At 38.8% G+C, this 20,352-nt stretch overlaps 1 protein-coding gene across 8 annotated transcripts in view; it reads right to left on the reverse strand.

Annotated features, from left to right (window-relative positions):
• Immp2l (inner mitochondrial membrane peptidase subunit 2) overlaps positions 1-20,352 on the reverse strand; it is an 874,875-nt gene that overhangs the window by 772,569 nt on the left and 81,954 nt on the right. For all 8 annotated transcript variants that reach the window (XM_035445042.1, XM_035445043.1, XM_035445044.1 and 5 more), the window contains one exon: positions 19,118-19,221. In XM_035445042.1, the coding sequence (XP_035300933.1) occupies positions 19,118-19,221 (104 nt within the window). The remainder of the gene's footprint in view (positions 1-19,117; positions 19,222-20,352) is intronic.

Consider the following 20,352-nt stretch of genomic DNA (forward strand, 5'->3'; position numbering starts at 1 on the left):
TACACAGAAAATAATAGAAGAGTTCACACTGAAATCACAGAGACAGTAAGTCTACTATCCATGATCACTGCTACTTTGTTTTCTTTCTGAGATAATGGCAAACATTACTCATGCAAAATTATTTCTGTTGACAATTTACTCCTTGCTATGAACTATAGTTCTCGTTCAAATTAAGCAAAGCTTTGCATTAACCATAGAGTTCATTCCAGGGTGTGAGAGGGAGAGGAGGGGGAGATGAGAAGAGATGAGAGGGTAAGAGCAGAACAGTAAGAGAGAGAGACAAAGAAGAGAAGAGTAAAAGAGGAAGGGAGCAAAGAGAGGAAGGCAGCAATTATTTTTAAAACACTCAAGAAGTAAAAGCAAGAATCATTTTCTCAGCATAGTTAGTACAACTTAAAGGTCTCTAAGAAGTAATAAGCTCCAAATAATACTTAACCTCCTCCTTGATAGTGTCCAATGGAAGCCTGTTTCCAGGTAAAGTATATGAGATTAACAGCAGGGTTGGCTGGGAGAAAAGCACTGAACTGTAAAGAACTATGTAGACACGCACCAGGCAGAGTGGTGGTACATGCCCAGCATCCTCTCCTTGGAGGTAGAAACAGAAAAACCAGGAGTTCATGGTTATCCCAACCTCACCTACATATAATCTGGGTTTGAGGCCAGCTAGGACTACATGAGACAGAGAGACAGAGAACTAGCCAGATTCAGAAAGAAAACTTGCATGTTTTCCCTTATATGTAGAACTTAGATTTAAATATATAAGTGCAATTATATATATATATATATATATATATATATATATATATATATATGAATGAAAGTAAAGAGGGAAAGATGAAAGGGAGGAAGCAACTAAAGGGCAGAAAGGGGGAAACAAGAAAGGTTAATGGTATACATGGGTCATGAGAGTTGGGGGAAGAATAGAGGAGAGCAAGATAAGAAATACCAAAATAGAGGGAGCCATTATAGGTTTAAAGAGAAATCAGGCACTAGGGAAATGTCTGGATATCTACAAAAATGACACCAACTAGCAATCTAAGCAACAGAGGAGAGGCTACCTTAAATGCCCTCCCCTGATAATGAGATTGATGACTACCTTATATGCCATCCTATAGCCTTTATCCACCAGCTGATGGAAGTGGAAGCAGAGAGAGCTAAACCAGAGCTACACACTGAAATGAACTGGAATCCTGTTGCAGAGAAGGAAGAGTGATGAGCAAAGGGGTCCACACCAGGCTGAAACCCACAGAAACAGCTGATCTGAACAATGGGGAGCTCTTGGTTCACAGACTGACAGCTGGGAAACCAGCATGGGACTGATCCAGACCCCAGGAAAATGGGTGTCAGTGAGGAGCCCTCGGAAATCCATGGGGCCTCCTATAGTGGATCAGTACTTATCCCTAGCATAGGAATGGACTTTGGGAACCCATTCCACATAGAGGGATACTCCCTGAGCCTAGACACACGGGGTGGGCCTAGGCCCTATCCCAAAGGAAATGACAGACTCTGAAGACACCCTATGGAAGGCCTCACCCCCTACCTGAGGATCAAAAGGGGTATGTGATAGGTAGGGCTTTAGTTGGGGAGATGGTAGGGGAGGAGGGGAGGGAGAGCGAACTGGGATTGACATGTAAAACAATCTTGTTTCTAATTCATATTTAAAAAAAAAAAAACATTCAAAAAAGGAGGGAGCAGCAAGCATTGGGGGAGAAAATGGGGACTTGTTTGAGAGAGAATAAAAACAATGTACAATGATGTATATGGATGAAAACGACACAATAAACACCATTTCTCTGTACATGAAATAAAACATTTTTGAAAAGGGATTGTATCTGTTGAAATATGGTGTGGGTCCAGAGAAACTAAGAGAGAAGAAAGTTAACATATTAAGGGAGAGGTAACAAAGTAATTCTTTCTCACCTCAACTAGAGCTGTTTTGGGGATCACCCTAGTTACTCCCATTGGGGGATCAACTGATTTCCTATTAACGTTACCTGAGCTGCACAGATTAACTGAGAGTGTTCTCTATATTAGCTTCCAAGTATGGAAAGCATATCTGTAAGTACCAAGCACACTATTCAATGTTAGTAGGAGGCTATCAACTCTTTCTAGGAACTAAAATATCTATACAAGGAATCTTTTACAGAAAAACAAGGAACGTGCAAGTTAACCTAGTTACAGGTGTCATGTAAATACTCCATTTACTATGTAGAAGGAATTCTGCAGGCCATACTAACTACCCTTGATACCTATTTCCAGTATCCAACAAGGAGCCCAAAATCACACCACTGCAAATATTTTTAGGTTTTTACAGAAGAGGGAACTATTAAAAGGGTGTTTAGATTTAAAAATGTGACACTAAACTAGGATTTCAATGCACTGGAAGATGACAGAAGCCAACAGAAGTTCCAAGCAGGAACATAAAGGAATGAGGCCAAATGAAAGAAAGATCAGTGTGGTGCCTAAAATACAGTACCACAAAAAAGTGAAAAATAGACTATTCAATAGACATGTTGTAGACAAACCCACAAAGACTAGGATACAGACAGTAACAAAGCTCAGGAGTTAAAGGTAAAGCCTCTCACTTTGATTTTGACTAAACATGATTATGCTAAGAATTGAAATAATAATAACTAGAAGAGCACAACTCCAGTATGAGCTCGAGTGCTAGGCTGAGATGGAGGAACCCACAGAGTTTCCGCACACAGGCATATCAACCTAGGCTGAGGTGGAGGAACCCACAGTTTCCGCACACAGGTGTATCAAGCTAGGCTGAGGTGGAGGAACCTACAGACATTCTGCATACAGGTATATCAAGCTAGGCTAGGGGGAGGAACCTACAGACTTTCCACACACAGATACATCAAGCAGACAGCTGGAAAACAAAAAGCACAGGAGCTTTAGGGAAAACTCTAGAGGGCAAGAAGAGGTCAAGGGTTGTGGGCAAAGTCGAAGGGCAAGAAAAGAGCCAACAAAGCAGGCAGAGTGCTGAGACAGCACAGGAAGAAAACCCATACATAACAGGGACAACGAAAATATAAAAGAGAAAACACTCCCAACATCAATTTCTGCTAAGAGAGCACAAAGAGTCATATTGTAGCCACTAGACTTACCAACAAGGAAGTCTAGGAATTATTCCAAGGAGTGGCAGAGAAAATTAAAGATAGAAGAAAACTTAGATTTCACCAGGCATGGGGAGTAAACAACTCCAGGAACTGAAAATAATTCACAGGCCACTCTTGCCAGGTATTTAGAAATAAACATACATTCAGTTTTAAATCATGGCAGATTATAAAGGACACAAATTGCTGTGTTCCTAGACAGGAGAAAGAGAAACTAAAGGTAACTCTACAATCTCTAAGTTTGACTTGATGACATAGATAAGAGGATGCCAGAACTTCAGCCTCAAATCCTAATCAATAACCCAAAGCCCCTTGAGAGACAGAACGCTTCAGCATCCCAACTGCACTGTATGGGATCCATAGCAGAGTCCAGGACTTAGCATTTCAAATGAAAATATTTAGGAGTATTAGTATTTTTAAAATAAACTACATGTATAATGACTTTGGACATATTGGGTTAAATTACATAACATTAGGTTTTGTTCCATTTTTACTTTATTGGTGTAAATTATCTTGTGGAACTAGACAATTCACAACTACACAGATGACTGGCTTTATAATAGGAAATAAATACTAGACTGTAAGAATAGTATTCCGAAGAGTTCATCAGAGCCAACCCTTATCTATCACATTAAAGGGGATGATTATGAAAAGGTTGCCTGGACAATGCATCGATTTTACCATTTAGGAAACTAATGTCCTACTTGATCAAAAGGCTCACTCTGGCCACCTTGATAGTGAGAAACAAACTGGAGTATAGAACATAATCTATAGATTTTCTACCTGACTCTACCTCCAGAAAAGTTGGGAAAAAATAAGTTTCGATTTTAAAATACAATACTAGTTCAAATCATATACACTTGGTCTATGTCACATTTAATAAAATGGCAACACATCTTTAAACTACTTCAATTAATATAGTTCTTTTGTTTACCAATCTGTAACTAAACTAGCAACGTTTTAAGGTATAGGGGCTCAAAATTATTTTTTTTTACTCTCTGTGTATGTGTGTGGGGGGGGCGTATGTGTGTATTCTGAATTTATTTCAACCCAACCCAATTCTACACTAACTTTAAAAATAATATAGTAGCCCATAGTAGGTTGAACACAGTCCAGTAAATGGCTCTATACCAGTGGTTCTCAACCTGTGGGTCACAAACCCTGTGGGGGTCAAATGACCTTTTCACAGGGACCACCTAAGACCACTGGAAAGCACAGATATTGACATTACAATTCATAAAAGTAGCACAATTACAGTTATGAAGTAGCAACAAAAATAATTTTATGGTTGAGAGTCACTACACATAAGGAACTGCATTTAAGGGCAACAGTACTAGGAAGGTTGAGGACCGCTGCTCTATACCCAATATATCATGGCAAGCACAAATTTGACTCAGTGAATTATTTACGAGAGAAAGACAGAGGGCAGGAATTTGGAAGCAGTAAAGAAGCTGTAAGTGGATATGGAAGTAGTTGGCAGAGAAGTGGAGATTAATATGATCAAAACCTATTGTATGAAATTCTCAAGGAAATAAAAATATTAAATTATAAAACTCATTTGAAAGTGATGTAAAAGAAGGAAAAAAAGCACAACTATCTAAAAAACAAATGAATAAATAAGGAAGTCAGGTATGGTTGTGCATACCTAGAGTCCCACCTTTCAAGAGGCTCAGAGAAGAGTGTCCAGGATTTCAGTTCAAGGCCATACTGGGCTCTATAGAAAGTCAATGTTTCCAAAATAAATTACTCAAACCATTAATAATAAATGAGGAACTAAATTCTTTTCTTGCTAATTTCCCATATTAAACTGAACAACAAATAATAATTTAGCTTGTACAAACCAAAGATTGTGAGGTGGATTAATACACTAATCGTGAGTTATTTCTTTCCTAGAGTTACCGTTCACAAGTACAGTGTTGATAAAATGAAGCAAGGTTTTCTGATCAGATACGTTCATCTCACTCTGCATACATACCTTTTCTTCTAATAAATAAAACTATCATTGATATTCCAAAATGGCAGTGTTGATATCAAAACCAATAATGCTGCCTTCCACCTCTCAGCTCCCTACCACCATCTGCAGATGGAGAGGAGGTTGGGCCAGTAGCAAATGGAGTCAGATATGCCCAGGGTGACTGACTTCAAAGGGTTTGTCTACACATTTTCCTTTGCCTTGCTCTCTGTGGTCCTTCACATTATTTGAGGTAATGTGTTCACCTATCCCACAGTTATTACATGCTGGACCCCTATTATGGCAGCCTGTCCCCTACCTATTGTTACTTCCCTGAAATACAGAGTCTTCAGATATGTCTTAAAGCTGAGTTTCACTTGGGGCTTGGAGTTGGTTTTCTCTTTCTCTTCTTGGATTTGTACCTCACAGTTTACCACAGAACAGATGCTCAGCACCATGTCAGTGTCCTCTCCTCTCAGTACAGAGTAATGTAGCACGAAGCCAAAGATAACGACTTCTCCTGCCATGCTGCTTGAGGGAGTCATGGTGGTGACATGTCAATCTACTTCTTGCTAAGGGTAACTGACAGTGGTGATTATATGCACACACATGAATGATAGATTCAATACCAATGGCCTAGGACATACTTATCAAAAGTAACATTTGATAGGCATTTAACATGGCATGAAGCCTACAATTTGTTACAAAGGGTTATTATTAATTCTGCATTACAAAGAGGTAATGTTGCAAAATTGAATCTCAGTATTTCATTTTTGCTAGCAATGAAAAATCTGAGTTGGGATTTCTCTGGTACAAGCTAGTGTGAGGTTTGGACAATATTATGCTTATAGGACACGGAGCTTTGATAGCCATCTAAACCTATTCACCACTTTATCTATGTGACTGTTCACACTTGCCCCAAGTTTTAACACATGCCATTTCTACATCTGCCTTGTTTTTTCTCTGGTGAAGTATGGACGCCCCCTCTCTAAATCCACTTTCAATTCATAGCAGCTTTTCTTTCTGCTCCTCTACTTCCAGTAACTCACTTAATTCAGTATTATGTCAACAGTTTTTCAGCTAAGTTCATGTGTCAGGCTCTGCTCTACTTTGACCACATAACACACATGAATAGAGACAACACCTGGCACTCAGTTGTGACACCTCACATCAGGCACGTACACTATGAAAACAGGGTAGCTTGATAAGCCAGGAGCTGGGACATACATAGTTCTGAGATAGAGGGCTTGACTAGCATGGGGGAGGTCATCTGTACCGACTGCACATATTAGCTTCCATTAGCTTCCAAGCTGATTTCAAGTTAGCCAGGGTCCAAATCTGTGGAATTGGGAAGTGGTGCACGCCACACTCTTGGGAGCCAGCATTAGACACTGCAACATGCTTACACAATTGCTAACATAGTGAACATCAAATGTCCCAACTCATATGCCCACAAGTCTCAAAAAAAAGTCTATTTTAAATTTTATCTTATTCAACAGACTCTACCCAGCAGAACAGTAAGTTCCATGAACAGACACATTTTGTCCATTTTCTTTACTGTTGTATTGACAGTGGCCAGCTGTGTGCATAAAATAGGCACAGGGAAAATATTTGCTAGAACTGGCAGGATTTTTAAATACAGTAAGCCATTATAATGTATTATATATAGCATAGTATATAAGATTGGACAGATCATAAAATAAATTTAACTTGTTTTGTGACAACTTAAAATAATCAATGTAGAGAAAGATATTTTCAAGTTAAAGGATACTATGGAAGTTAGCAGATACAATCCCCTTATTTCACTGACAATGAAAATTGGGGCTGGGGATGTAGCTCAGCCCTGCAATGCTTATGCAGTATGAACAGGGCCATGGGTTGAACTCCAAGTATCATAACAAGAAAACTGATCTGCAGCTGTTAACTGACAAGTTAATTAGCATAAAATCAAGTGAGCCTAGAACCTAGTCTCTTGGTAGCTGGTCCAACCTTCATGACTGAATAATGGTGACCACCCTTGAGTTACTACCTATTTGACAATGTGTGGCAAAGCTGCTAATATTCTGAAAAAGACTTTCATGTTGCCTTAGATGTTAATGTACAACACTGAACTACGTCCGATATAATGTCTAACAAAAGACAAGTAAAACTAATTATAAGAATATCAGTGACAAAAGGAAGGTTATAATTAGAGGAAATATTTCTCTATATATCAGATGACCTTTTCCTTAACATAGTATTATAAGCTAAGCCTGAATTCTTATTCATACCATCTTTAAATCTGGAATCATCTCTGAATTTAATTATTGTGGTACTTTTCTTTCTAACTCGTCATTGGGACAGAGGTCATATAAAATAGTATCTGATATTGATTCTGGAAACAATTTCCCAAACCTTCTCATAATTCAAAGTTCACAGGAACATAAAGTTCAAACTTCAAAAATGGCCAAAAATCTATTTGCATGATTTTAGTACTGGAATAACCATATGCGTGTAGAATATTTTAACAACCATAAGGAAAACAATCTTTGACCAGACTTTCTTCTCCTTCTCCTCCTTGTCCTCCTCTTCCTCCTCCTCCTCCTCCTCCTCCTCCTCCTCCTCCTCCTCCTCCTCCTCCTCCTTTTTTTGGTTTTTCAAGACAGGGTTTCTTTGTAGCGCTCTGGAGGTTGTCCTGGAGCTCACTCTGTATACCGGGCTGGCCTCGAACTCACAGAGATCTGCCTGCCTCTGCCTCCTGAGTGCTGGGAATAAAGGCAAGAGCCACCAACACTCAGCTTGGCCATACTTTCATTAACCTAAGTGTTTGTAATCATGCCTAAGCTGAGAGACACACAGATGAGTCCCAGTCTCCTAGGCCAAATCTCTCTTAAGGACCCATCAAGCCTTAGAAGTTACAACCAAACAGAGGAGGAAAATGATCTCAAATTTAAGACCTGATCAGCAGGACAAAGAAATCCTAGGCACAAGAAATTCTTTTTCTCTATGTAGGCATATGTTGCCAGTTAAAACTATAATATGGCAAGTTGTACCAGAGAATGGAACTCCTCAAAAGCAGGAAGCATGGCCTTCGCCATCTCTAGAGCAAAAGTGAATATTCAGAGAGCATTTCAGGAGGGCGAGTGCATTAGCCGATGTTCCGCTAACACCTAAGGCAAGTTTCTGACTTTCTTCCAGTATGATCTTATTATTTCCTAATTATCCATATTGCTTTTCTCCTTTTTGTTAAACTGAAGTTCACCCAAGCAGTTTAACCTTCCATTTAGAAGCATTAAATCCACCTTCCTCCTTTGCTGATAATTGGCCTCTTACTTTATTAACTGATTTCTCCCCTTGATTTATTACAAATCTTTTTGGGCAAATTTGGATCCATTCTGTGAAGAAGAGCCCTTCCCTTCCTTAACTCAGTTAGCATGCTGCCACCGTGAGCACAACTTCCCTCTGACTTCTTCATGTTCTGACTGCTCTTCAACCATCCCCTGATAGAATAATGAATTTTTAATAAGCCTGGAATGTTTTAATGATTCTTATTTAACTATGTGGTAAGATGTATGTGCGACAGACTAGTCACACTAAATTGTTTCCTATTGAATGGTTGTGACTTTTCAGCATGCCAAGCACACGAATCTTTGCCATGTAACTTATGACCTCTAAAAGCAAGCACAGAAAGCTGAATTATAATTAGCATGCCCACAGCCAGAGCAAACTGAGCCAGCTTCTCCATCAGCAGTTTTAACATCCATATGTGTTTTAATAAAGTGAAATCTACAGCTGTGCCATCCGTAAACATTAACACAGCCTCTGAATTTGAGTAAATCTGTCACTACATTATGCAAAAGAGAACAGTCCATAATACGGGTCACTGAAGCTTCTCATTAATGGAAATAAACATTCCTTAAAGGTATATTCGTCCACGTTTGGAAAGAGATATTTTCTCCTGAGCTCCAGAGCTCCTGTACCTTTGGTGTCTCTTGCTCTAAACCCTCCCTGTTTCTTATCAGCCACAGGCACATTTTCTAGCGACTGTCACTTCCACACAGCAAACAGAGTGCCTTTTCCTAAAAGAAAAAGAAAAGTGGGAGGGTGACTACTGACCTTGGATCACATGAATCCGTGTGAAAGTGGAAGTTTAAGATTCCCTGAACATTTGCAAGGTATGAACCCAGAAACAGAGCATGTACTGGGGCACCGCTCTTTTATAAGAACAAGGGGACAGAGTGTTTGTTAGTGGGAAGTGCATCTCAAGTAGACAAGGAAGATACTGGAAAAGCTCTGGTGATGTGGTTCCTAATGGGCCAGCCACACTCTAGCAGATGGCCCCATACCCATGAGTGTATAGGCAGCACAAAATGGACTCCATGGTTTGTTTTTTTTTTTGTTTGTGTGTTTATTTGTTTTTGTTTTGTTTTTTGTTTTTAAGGACACAAAGTAGAAAGCTCTACCCCACCATCCTTGAGTCTCAAGGCTCTGAGGTTACCATCTTGAAATTCCTAACACTTTGACTTGCTTTGTAAATGAGGTCCAATGGAACAACACAGCCTGTGCTCAGGGCTTACCTGTCACTTTGAAGGATATTTCTAATATATTCAAACTTTGCTTGAAAGATTTTCTTTATTTTATCACTTTCAATAAAGTTCTTTCCTGCCTTCCATGAGGTAAACCATCTGCTCTTTTGCTTGTTTGTTTTAGTCATATATGCCACTTTTACCTCTTGAGGTATTTTTTGTTCAGTCATGTGACTAACATATACCCTAAAAATTGGGTGTTTATTGTACCCTGACCAAAATTTCTTTAATCTGTGAGTCAGATCTTTCATTAGTTTTTTTTTGTTTACTTTTGTTTTGTTTTGTTTTGTCTTTGTTTTCGTTGTTTTTAGAAAAAAAAAACCACTAGCCTTACTTTATTCACACATTGTTGTTTCCACACTCCTTCTCTCCCCTTTCTTCAGGACTCCAGCTAGATGGAAGTCAGCTTTTGGACTACAATAGCTAAAGCACTCACTGTGTCCTTTCCTTCAGCACTCCACATATGAATACATACTTCCTGCTGCACATTCTACCAGAATGGCCTCACATGGCTCAAACTTTCTAACAAACTATTATTTTAAAGGGGTTTGCAATAGTTTCCATTTGTGGAATCCTGAATTCTCTTATAAAATTATTCATTCTTTTATCATTTTAAATGTATTGATCATAACTCTATCAGCCATATCTGACCATTATACTGTACGAACTTCTACACAATTATCTCCATCATTTATTGTTTGGGTTAGGCTTATTTTTTTTTCTGGTCCTATTCTGATTTACAATACAGTAAACATCAGGTATTGCACTTAAAAAAACTATATAAAAACTATGCATAGTATTTGCTTTTTCTGACAATGGCAATTAAAATGAAGGCATATCACCTTAAAATTCATTGTATTTTAACTTTTACAACTTAAAGTCTCTCTTTAGTTTTCCCTAACTGCTAAGATCCAACTAAAAACTTGGCTTATTTTGTCTGCCCCATCCAACTTCCTTTCTAAACTCTAATTTATGATTTTCAGCATAGTAAAACTGTCAAAAATTGTTCACAGAAACCAACCCAGACACATAACCTTCGACCTACAGTCTGTCCTGCCTATGGGATATTCTGGGGTAAGGGTGACCTAGAGATTAAGGGAGTGGCCAACCAATGACTGGTCTAGTCTGAAACACATGTTAGGAGAGTAAACCCACCCCTGAAACTGCCTCAAGCACCAGGATCCACAGGCTGGATGACCCAGAGACCTAGGATAGAACCAAACACAACTGGAAAAAATCATAGAATCAACTATCCTGGGATCACAGTGGCTCACAGAGACTGAACTAACAACTTGGGAGCCTGCATGAGACTGACTCTCTATATAAATGTTACAGTTGTATAGCTTGGTCCTCTTATGGGTCCTCATGTGTTAGGAAACAGTGGGAACAGGGGCTATCTCTGATTCTTTTACTGGATTTTGGGACCCTACTTCTCATGCTGGGTCTCATTATCCAGCCTTAATCCATGGGAAGGTTATAGTCTTACTGCAACTTGATATGCCATGTTTTGTTGATATCCATGGAAGACCTATCCTTGCTAGAACAGAAACAGAGGAAAAGTGGATTGGGGGTTGGAGACCGAGAGGAAGGAGAGACTGGGAGGAGAGGAAGGAGGGGAAACTGCACACAGGATGTAAAATAAATATATTTTTAAATGTTGCCAGCATCTAACTACTTTGGTTATTATTCTCAGCTTCCTAGTTTAACAGCCTGTGATGTTTACTGACTGAGAGAGACAAAGAGAAATGATAACAAGTACAGGGCTCACCTCGACTAGTTTCCTTCACTCTCAGCTCTTTGCCCACACTTTGTTTTTATCTAACTGCCTTTAGATAACCCTACAATTTGGTTTCTCATATTTTTCTAAAACTGTATTTATTTTGAAATATACTAGTATAATAAATCCAGAAGTGAAAATCAGTTCTTTACTAATCTTAGCAGCCTACCTTTAGATAAGTTCCATATCCTACTACTGGCTTCAAACGTATAAAGGATAAATTTGCATGCCTACAGCACAGTTTATTTGGCTTCAGCTATATTTTCTGCTTGATACCTATGCTACTTACTGTTTGAAAACCGTAATTAATTCTGTTCCCATTATTATTTAAACTAAATTAAAATGCTACTCCTCAAATTCAGGAAAGATGGCTGAAAGGTTAAGAGCATTTGCTATTCTGGAGTGGACCTGAATTCAGTCCCCAGTGCCAACATCAGGCAGCTCACAATCTCCTGTAACCAGATACAAAAAATCCAACACCCCCTTTGGGCCTCAGTACACACACACACACACACACACACAATCTTTTACAATATGCTGTTCCTAAACATCCCTTTACATGTAACCTATAATGTATGCTTAAAGCCCCTCCATAATGCTGCCCTGCACACATGGCCTTTGTTCTTCTTTTTAAATTAAATGACAGTGTTCTTGCAAACTGTACTACTCTGCTATGCAAACAAAAACAGTTATAAGTATGCAGTATCTCATAGAACGCTGCCTATATAACTTTCCTTTGTGACAACTTCTATTTCTCTCTCATAGATGTAGTATTTATAAAATGGGATGAACAGAGGCTATGGATAGCTCCTATAGTTACATTACCATAAAATCTCTATAATTCAAAATTGAAATTTATGATCATTGAAACATTTTGAAACTATAATTTGTCTCTGAAGTAAGAGAATGTTTTATTGCACAATTAAATGTACAAGCATTGTGTAGGCAGTTTATTCTACTCAAGGAAACAAATTACTATTAAGGCTTGCTTTACAGACAGCAGTGGTGTATGCATACGAACAGTTTTAAAAAAAAATCAGTTAAATCTATACTGAATAACAGCAACAATGCTGCACCTCATGTTATTTTTCCAGAAAAAAATTATCATTTGCAAGTATACTTAGTAATGAAAATAAATTACTATGGGTAATGTAAAGTGCCATGAACTGATCTTTCAAAATCAAGTGAGATACAGGGTTCCACTTCACAGCATTTGACTGTCAATTACGAATAAAAAGCTAGAAACTTGGGCCCTTCACCCTAATAGTCTGCCTATGCAAGCTGTGGCCTTTCTGTGTGGACAAAATTACCTTCAAAATGAGAAAAAAATATTTGATTTAGACAAAAATAGATTCAGAATGAACACCAACAGGTACAGCAGATCAGTATATGTAGCTATATTTTTCAAGCTCAACTAATGACTGGCTTTTAATACAATTATGGGTCATTATTCAGCCCTATCATGGCTCTAGGCATTTGTTTAAAAGCATGACTTTCCTTTTTTAGCAAGCTCCCATTAATTTCCCTTGGTAGGTCAAGGGACCTTTAAAGATTTACAAGAACTTAAGACATAAGAAAATGAGAACCTTTCTATCCCTGTTTATTCCTCCCCCAAAGGCTATACTCTAGTTCGTCTAATTCTCCAGTTCAACTTGGTAACTCTGCTCATGTTTACTGCAGGAGATGTCGTCACCACCTTGGCCATCTGTCAGAAAGTGGCAATGTTTAACACATCACAAGCCAGCTGTTGAAGTTATTTCCACACTCTGCACGTAATAAAGTCCCAGGACTATTAATAAAGAGACTACATTTTAGGAATCATCATATAGGAATTTTGCTTCAGAAATAGTAATAAAGAAAGATATATACACACACCAGTATTTGTGACTTCTTTGCCAAGAATTGGTAAGTTGCTCAGCTATACCATTACAACACGCACACACACACACACACACACACACACACACACACACACACACACAGAGAGAGAGAGAGAGAGAGAGAGAGAGAGAGAGAGAGAGAGAGAGAGAGAGAGGCATCACTATGATTAAATATGATGCTTAAGTGAATAGCTTTGGTGTAGCATACTTCTAACCTTTGGTCTACTATGTCCTTAAGCCAACAACTTACACCCTATAGACCAAAGTGCTCTTGTCTATAAACTGGATATAATAATATTTCCCTCCTGTGATTTTTAAAACAAGGACTGCTACAGTTTGGATATGAAACAGCTCCTCTCAGGCTTGTTTTAGAACATCTGGTCCTTGGATGCTGTTGCCCTTTGGGGAAACTTCGGAAAGTGACACCTAGAAGAAAAGTGTGTCACGTGGGGACAGAGCTTGAGGTGTATGGACCAGCCTTATTTCTAGTCTGTTTTCTGCTTCCTAAGCCACCCAGATCAGATATGAGCAAGCTCATACTGCCTCATTCCCAAGTTCTAGCTGCCATCTTTCCCAGCATAATGGATCCGCACAATCTTGAGTCAAATCAAATCCTTCCTCCTCTTCTTCAGGTCTCTCATCACAGCAATGAGAAACAAAACCAATACTATAAAATAAATACAGAATGCTTAGTTCAGTGACTGAAAATAATAAGCAGCCAATACTAAAATTATATGGCTTGTCTTTGGGCTTGATCACCCTAACATTCTCCCCTAATGCCTGAGGTTTACATATTCTAGAGCCAGCCTTTTCTACAGCACTAACCTTCCTGGCTTCCATCTCAGACTTTCAGGTACCATACTAAGTCACTGAGACATAATCCAGGGAAAACAGTACCTTGTATGGCAAACGTTTAAACCTAGCTTTGTCCAAATAAAAATAGAATGAATATCACAGGCATTGGAAATTCTCCACATTTAGAAGGAAAAATAAACAAGTGGGATGAATAAAGCTAGAAATACCCAAATTTTTATCATTGACACAAATGGCAGCGGTCCCACTGAACACTCCATGCTACATGGACCTAGAAATTAAACAACACAGGTGCACATCATGTAAACCCAGAGTCAAGTCTCACTTTGCTCGTCATTGCCAAGTGCTTGTTCTGAAACCCATGATGCTATAAGCAACTATCCATAGATAGCATGATAAGCATGAAATGAACATCAAAGCACTTAGCACAATGTCTAGAATAATGCAGAGATGATGCATGTGAGAAATCCTTCACAAAAACCTTCTCTTCCGGTACTTTATACCAACATCTGTGAGGTAGTTTGAATATAATTGGCCCCCATAAGCTGCTAGAGTGTGGCATTATTAAGAGGTATGGCTTTGGAGGAGGAAGTGTGTCACTGTAGGGGTGGACTATGAGGATTCGCAGTGTCGCAGCTCACTTCCTATTGCCTGTAGGTCAAGATGTAAGGCTCTCAGTGCCTTCCCCAGCACCATATCTGTCTGCATGCCACCATATTGCTCCATGATAATGTACTAAACCTCTGAAAATGTTTGACACCCCTCTTCACAGCAATAGAAACCCTAAGATAATCTGAAATCTAGCCCTTCTTCCTTCCTCTTCACCTCTGCTACAATCTTCAGTCTTTTCCCAAACTGCATAGCTTCCAAACCTAGTTTCCTAGCAGCTAGAGATTTAGATTACTTCTAGAAGCCACAGACCCTTTTTAGTCAATATCCAAGCTTGAAGGACCAAAAGAAAAAAATTAAAAGGACTTGTAGCTAAAAAAAAAAACTGACCCTCTAAACAGTTCCCATCTTAACCTCTTTTGACTGGCCATGATGCCTTCCCTGCCTCAGTTTCCATTTCATTCAGCTGTCACCACTGCTGTGGCTTCCTCAGAAACTCTCATCCCCATTTAAAAGCAGAATGGCTTTGAAAATTTTAATGGTAGAGCATCATTCTGAAAAACAACTAGTCAGTAACCTTCAAAGGTGTTCATTTCATAACGACAAAAATCACCAAAGAACTGTCATAGATGACAGAAGACCAAAGAGAAATGAAAAGTAAAGTGAAATACAGATGCTTTGGCCAGCAAAGTCTGAAAGATTGTTAGTTAAAAGGCTGATGAATGACTAAGGCAAATAGTAAAGATATTACATCAATGTTATATCCTACTTTTAATAACTGTACTATTAGTTTGATTGTGTAAGATTTTATATGCATTGTGAGAGGTAGAAGAGAACTATCTATACTATTTAGATCTAATGTTATTCCAGAGTAAAACATTTAAACATAAATGTGATTATTCAAGATTTATTATAAAGCATCTCTATCCCATTGGACTTGCTAGGTGATATATTCTTTCTGAGAAACTGGTTCTTATGTTAAGCCTATTTCAGTAAGGCCATCACACAGGTTAATAAAAAGTCAATTCCAAGGTATAGAAAATCCACCTTAAGCACTACTATTAGACTGCAAATCCATTAAGAGAGTACAGTGCCACCTACACACTCAGTAATACTGAGGACTTAATGACAGCAAATGATACTGTGCCTAGCCTTTCATATGACTGAGTAAATAGTCCTCTTGAATGAATATAACTAAATAATATGCTTAAACAATAACTCCACCAGGACCAACTATTCAAAAAGAAAGACAGGAAAAGAAAAAGAGATGCAAGGATGCGTACTGCAGTGCATACCTGCTCCAATGCATACTGCAGTGCACACCTGCTCCAATGCATCCTGCAGTGCACACCTGCTCCAATGCATCCTGCAGTGCACACCTGCTCCAATGCATCCTGCAGTGCACACCTGCTCCAATGCATCCTGCAGTGCACACCTGCTCCAATGCATCCTGCAGTGCACACCTGCTCCAATGCATCCTGCAGTGCACACCTGCTCCAATGCATCCTGCAGTGCACACCTGCTCCAATGCATCCTGCAGTGTACACATATTCCTTCCTTAGACCTTCCTTCAAAGCTCTAAGAAACTGCGTCGGTCAACATGCTCTCAACAAAACCTCATGCAACAGAAGGCAATCTGCTCTACCATATCATTTATCACTGTGATGTGAGTTAGCTCTCAGATATGGTAAATAGAGAAAGTATTTCATTCTGATGCAGACGGTACATTTACTCACTTGTGATTTGTGTGCCCATATCATTAATGATTTCCTCATTAATAACAGCAACAGAAGGCCAAGTACAAGCAAGCTCAGGAGTCAAGGTCATACAGTCGCTCCTTCTCTGAGAAGCAGTTATCACAGGGTTAACCTTGTTCTTTGCACACACACACACACACACACACACACACACACACACACACACACTATTGGGACATTTTGTACAAAACTTACAACCTTTTTCTACTTGCAACTTCCATACTGTGTGCACCATGACTTCAGCCCTTTCAGCCTACCTTTACTTTTTGGACTTTAAAATACACCCACATTCGTTGTACTGGATTTATTAGAAATCTTATATCTTTTAAGTTATACTGTAGGAATTGTTATTGCTTGCACTAGTTTCTGGGCTATATAAGCCCTACCAGTTTAAACATGCGCTGGTAGCTAACTATTTTCCAAAAGCTGAGAGAGTGCCTGTCATACAAGCACTGAAGTTCAGTTACCAGTACCTATAAAAAAGTGGAACATGGTGCTGAATGCCTATAATCCCAGAACTTCAGACATGGAGGCACAATGGTCACTGAGGCTAGCTAGGCAGCCACTAGCCACTGAATCAGAGATCCCCAGATTCAGTGAAAGAAAGAGTCGAAAAATTAAAGGCAGAAATATGGCTCAGCAATTAAGACCACTTACTGTTCTTGCAAAGGCCCCATGCTCAGTTCCCAGCACCCGCATGGAGGTTTATAACCATCTGTAATTCCAGTTCCAGTTGTTCAATAACATAATCCTAAGACTAAGCATTCATGAGGCCTGCTAGTGACAAAGCATATGAAATGAAGTTATGTCATCTCTACACGACAAAGGTACAGCACATTTGGGGGGCAGAGGGAATGGGGAAATTGATATATACAATAAGATTGTTTCTAAATAAAAAAATATACAGAGCATAATTGACTTGTTAAAAATGCACTTCACCAGTTGGGCATGGTGGTACATGCCTTTAATCCCAGCACTTGGGAGGCAGAGACAGGCAGATCTCTCTGAGTTCCAGGCCAGCCTGGTCTACAAGTGAGTTCCAGGGCAGCCACGGCTGTTACACAGAGAAACCCTGTGGGGGGGGGGGGAGGATTTCAACTGCAGTAGCTATAATTTCTATAATTTAGCAATCCTAATTTGAATATAAATGCTCATTTAAATTAATTTGTATAATAAATATCAATCACTATACCAATTACCTAAAAGAACTGTGTTTTCCTTGAGAAATAAATCATGGTATGTCAGAATATTTTATGAACTCACAATCCTGAATTTCAAGGAGCCATCTCACAGTTTTCAATTACCTATTCAAATTTGCCTGCTTAGAGATAGCCAGCATGTTTTACTACGGGGAGAAAGCTGCACAGCTGTCCATTTGTTATGTGACTTCTTTCTCTTGGGTAGGTATCCTCTTCATCAAGAACTAAGTGAGGATGTAAACTTGTCAGACCAAAGGCAAAAGAACAATGTACACATGATAGGATTATTCCACATGGAGAGGCTTATCAGGAGGTAGCAAAATCAGTGCTCAGAATGACAAAGTAAGGGTATGCTCCCAAGAGAAGATTAACATTAAAGAAAATACTCAAAACCTCAGAAGGACGTCAATCCCATCACTGGCTGTCTGCCATCAAATTCCACTCAAATGCATTTCATTACCTATTAACAAATTAGGTAAGGTGGTTTCAAATGAACCCTGGTAAGCCTTGAAGGAGACACACTTACAGAATATCTATGTCCAGCAGCAAAATCATCGACATGTAAAGACAAATCCAGTTAATGCTGGATTGTTCTACCTGTTAAGATTATCATCCAACAAGAAAAATCACATTCCAACTCATGAAAAAGGAATGCCTGGGAAATAGAAAGCTTCTCTCCCAATAGTAGGTTTCACTGCCATGAAAATAAGTGACAATGACTCTACTACATCAATTGCAGTTCCATACACTGACTTCCATAACACGACATCATACTAGAACAGCTGCAGCTGGAATAAATTAAGCAAGTTCTGCTGCAGTCTATTCTGTGTGGATTTCTTTCTTAAAACAAACAAAAATTTGGAATCTAAAGCACTCAAGCACGCGCAGGAGTGAACACTATGTCACTGTGTCAGTTATGTACCCTTTTCTACAACCATCACTTGGGATACAGTTTTTATTCCCATCCAGTCACAATATTTCACAGAGAAACAGCGCCATCTTTTGATGCAAACAAAAGCCCATAACACTAGTTTTTCAAACTTTTTTTCCAAGTAAATTCACAACATACCCAAATGCCATAATCATCATAACTATCATCTCCTAAGAATGTTTTCTTTTCATAAAAGTAGTAAAACAAGTACAGAAGTTGCTGACAAAGATGCAAAATTGTAAAATATTGCAAAATAATATCAAAAGCATGTATTTTGGATCAATAATACAATAATTTCCACTCAGTATTTCATTAAACAAAATTAACAAATAATGCCATTTGATCAATATATATTAAGAAAAAAAACCTTTTTCTAGCATTGCTATATGTCAATATTGATAATATTTGAGATGTACTCATTAATTTCATAACTGGCCAAATAGTAACAGCTGTAAATTATCAGTTAGATCAAGATAAATAAAAACACAAACAGTAAGATTCTGAATTACTTACACCAATGACACAATGTCACCACGATGCACTTCAAAGTTCCTCACTTTCCAGTGGTTCAAAAGTACCACATCTGAGGACTGGCTTCCACCAGGATTCAAAGAGGGCTACAAAATAAGAAGAGATACATTTTATCACTTACAATTTTTTCAATCTTTATACTGCAGTGTACTTCATAGCTTGAGCTGAATCCAATTTTAAAAATCTTACTATTGTACTTTCCAAATCAACTGCAATTCTGAAGTAAGAACAAATGGGTTTTCAAACAGGCTAACTAGGATTTTTCCAAAATGAAACAGAATAAATAAATAATAAGTTATCAATAGTCTGTCATAGTATATTTGCAAAGAAAATATGACTGAAATGAATTAATAAATTCTAGTAAAGTGGTAGAAAAAATGTTTTATGAAGAATGAAAACATGCTCAAAGATGGATTTAATTTTCTCAGGATAATATTCTGATGGGACCTATTCCCTCATCATCGTGACCAATGGGAAAAGAGGAAATAATCTAACACGTCAACCAGCCAAACATCTATATGAAGAACCACCAGGATTATAAAGGACAAGGATGGGAAAATCACTGAACTATTCATCTCCACCCTTCCCACCCCTCTTTTTCCAAGTACATGTACCAAAGGTCCTACCTAGTGTCAGTCTGAGGTGAGTAAGTGGCCTTCCTCCTAGAGTTCAGACAACACTGACTGTGCCTGGGGATGAATGAAGCAATAACTGAGAAGCACCAAGTTCACCTAGCCACAAAAATTTCACCCATGAGCTATGCTATTTGGATGGGGCAACAACACAGTAAAGGGACCAGAATTCCAAACCCCAGAATCTGCAAAGAAGACATAGCTACATCCGCTGTAACCCCAGATCCTGGGAAGTAAAGGAGCAGACCTGTGGGACTTATTGGCCAGCCACCCCTGACAAATCACTGAGCTCCAGGTCCAATGACAGATACAGACTCAGAAAAATGAAGCAGATAGCCATCTACTGTGGCTGACCTACCAGAGGATACATTGTAAAAGAAAACTCTCCCTCTTTAACAGCTACCAATTGCAAGGGTTCCTCAGCTAGGGGTAGGACCTAATGCCCATCTGGAACTTCGTCTGGCTTTAGCTTGAGCAGGTACATGACCAGCACAAACTGGACTGGATAGATTATTTTTCTTAAAGGATATAAAGTTGAGCGTGTAGAGAGGAAGGAATGGATCTAGAAGACGTTTGGGAGGGGTG

Source organism: Cricetulus griseus, chromosome 5, assembly GCF_003668045.3.
Source record: "Cricetulus griseus strain 17A/GY chromosome 5, alternate assembly CriGri-PICRH-1.0, whole genome shotgun sequence".
Classification (NCBI taxonomy): Eukaryota; Metazoa; Chordata; class Mammalia; order Rodentia; family Cricetidae; genus Cricetulus; species Cricetulus griseus.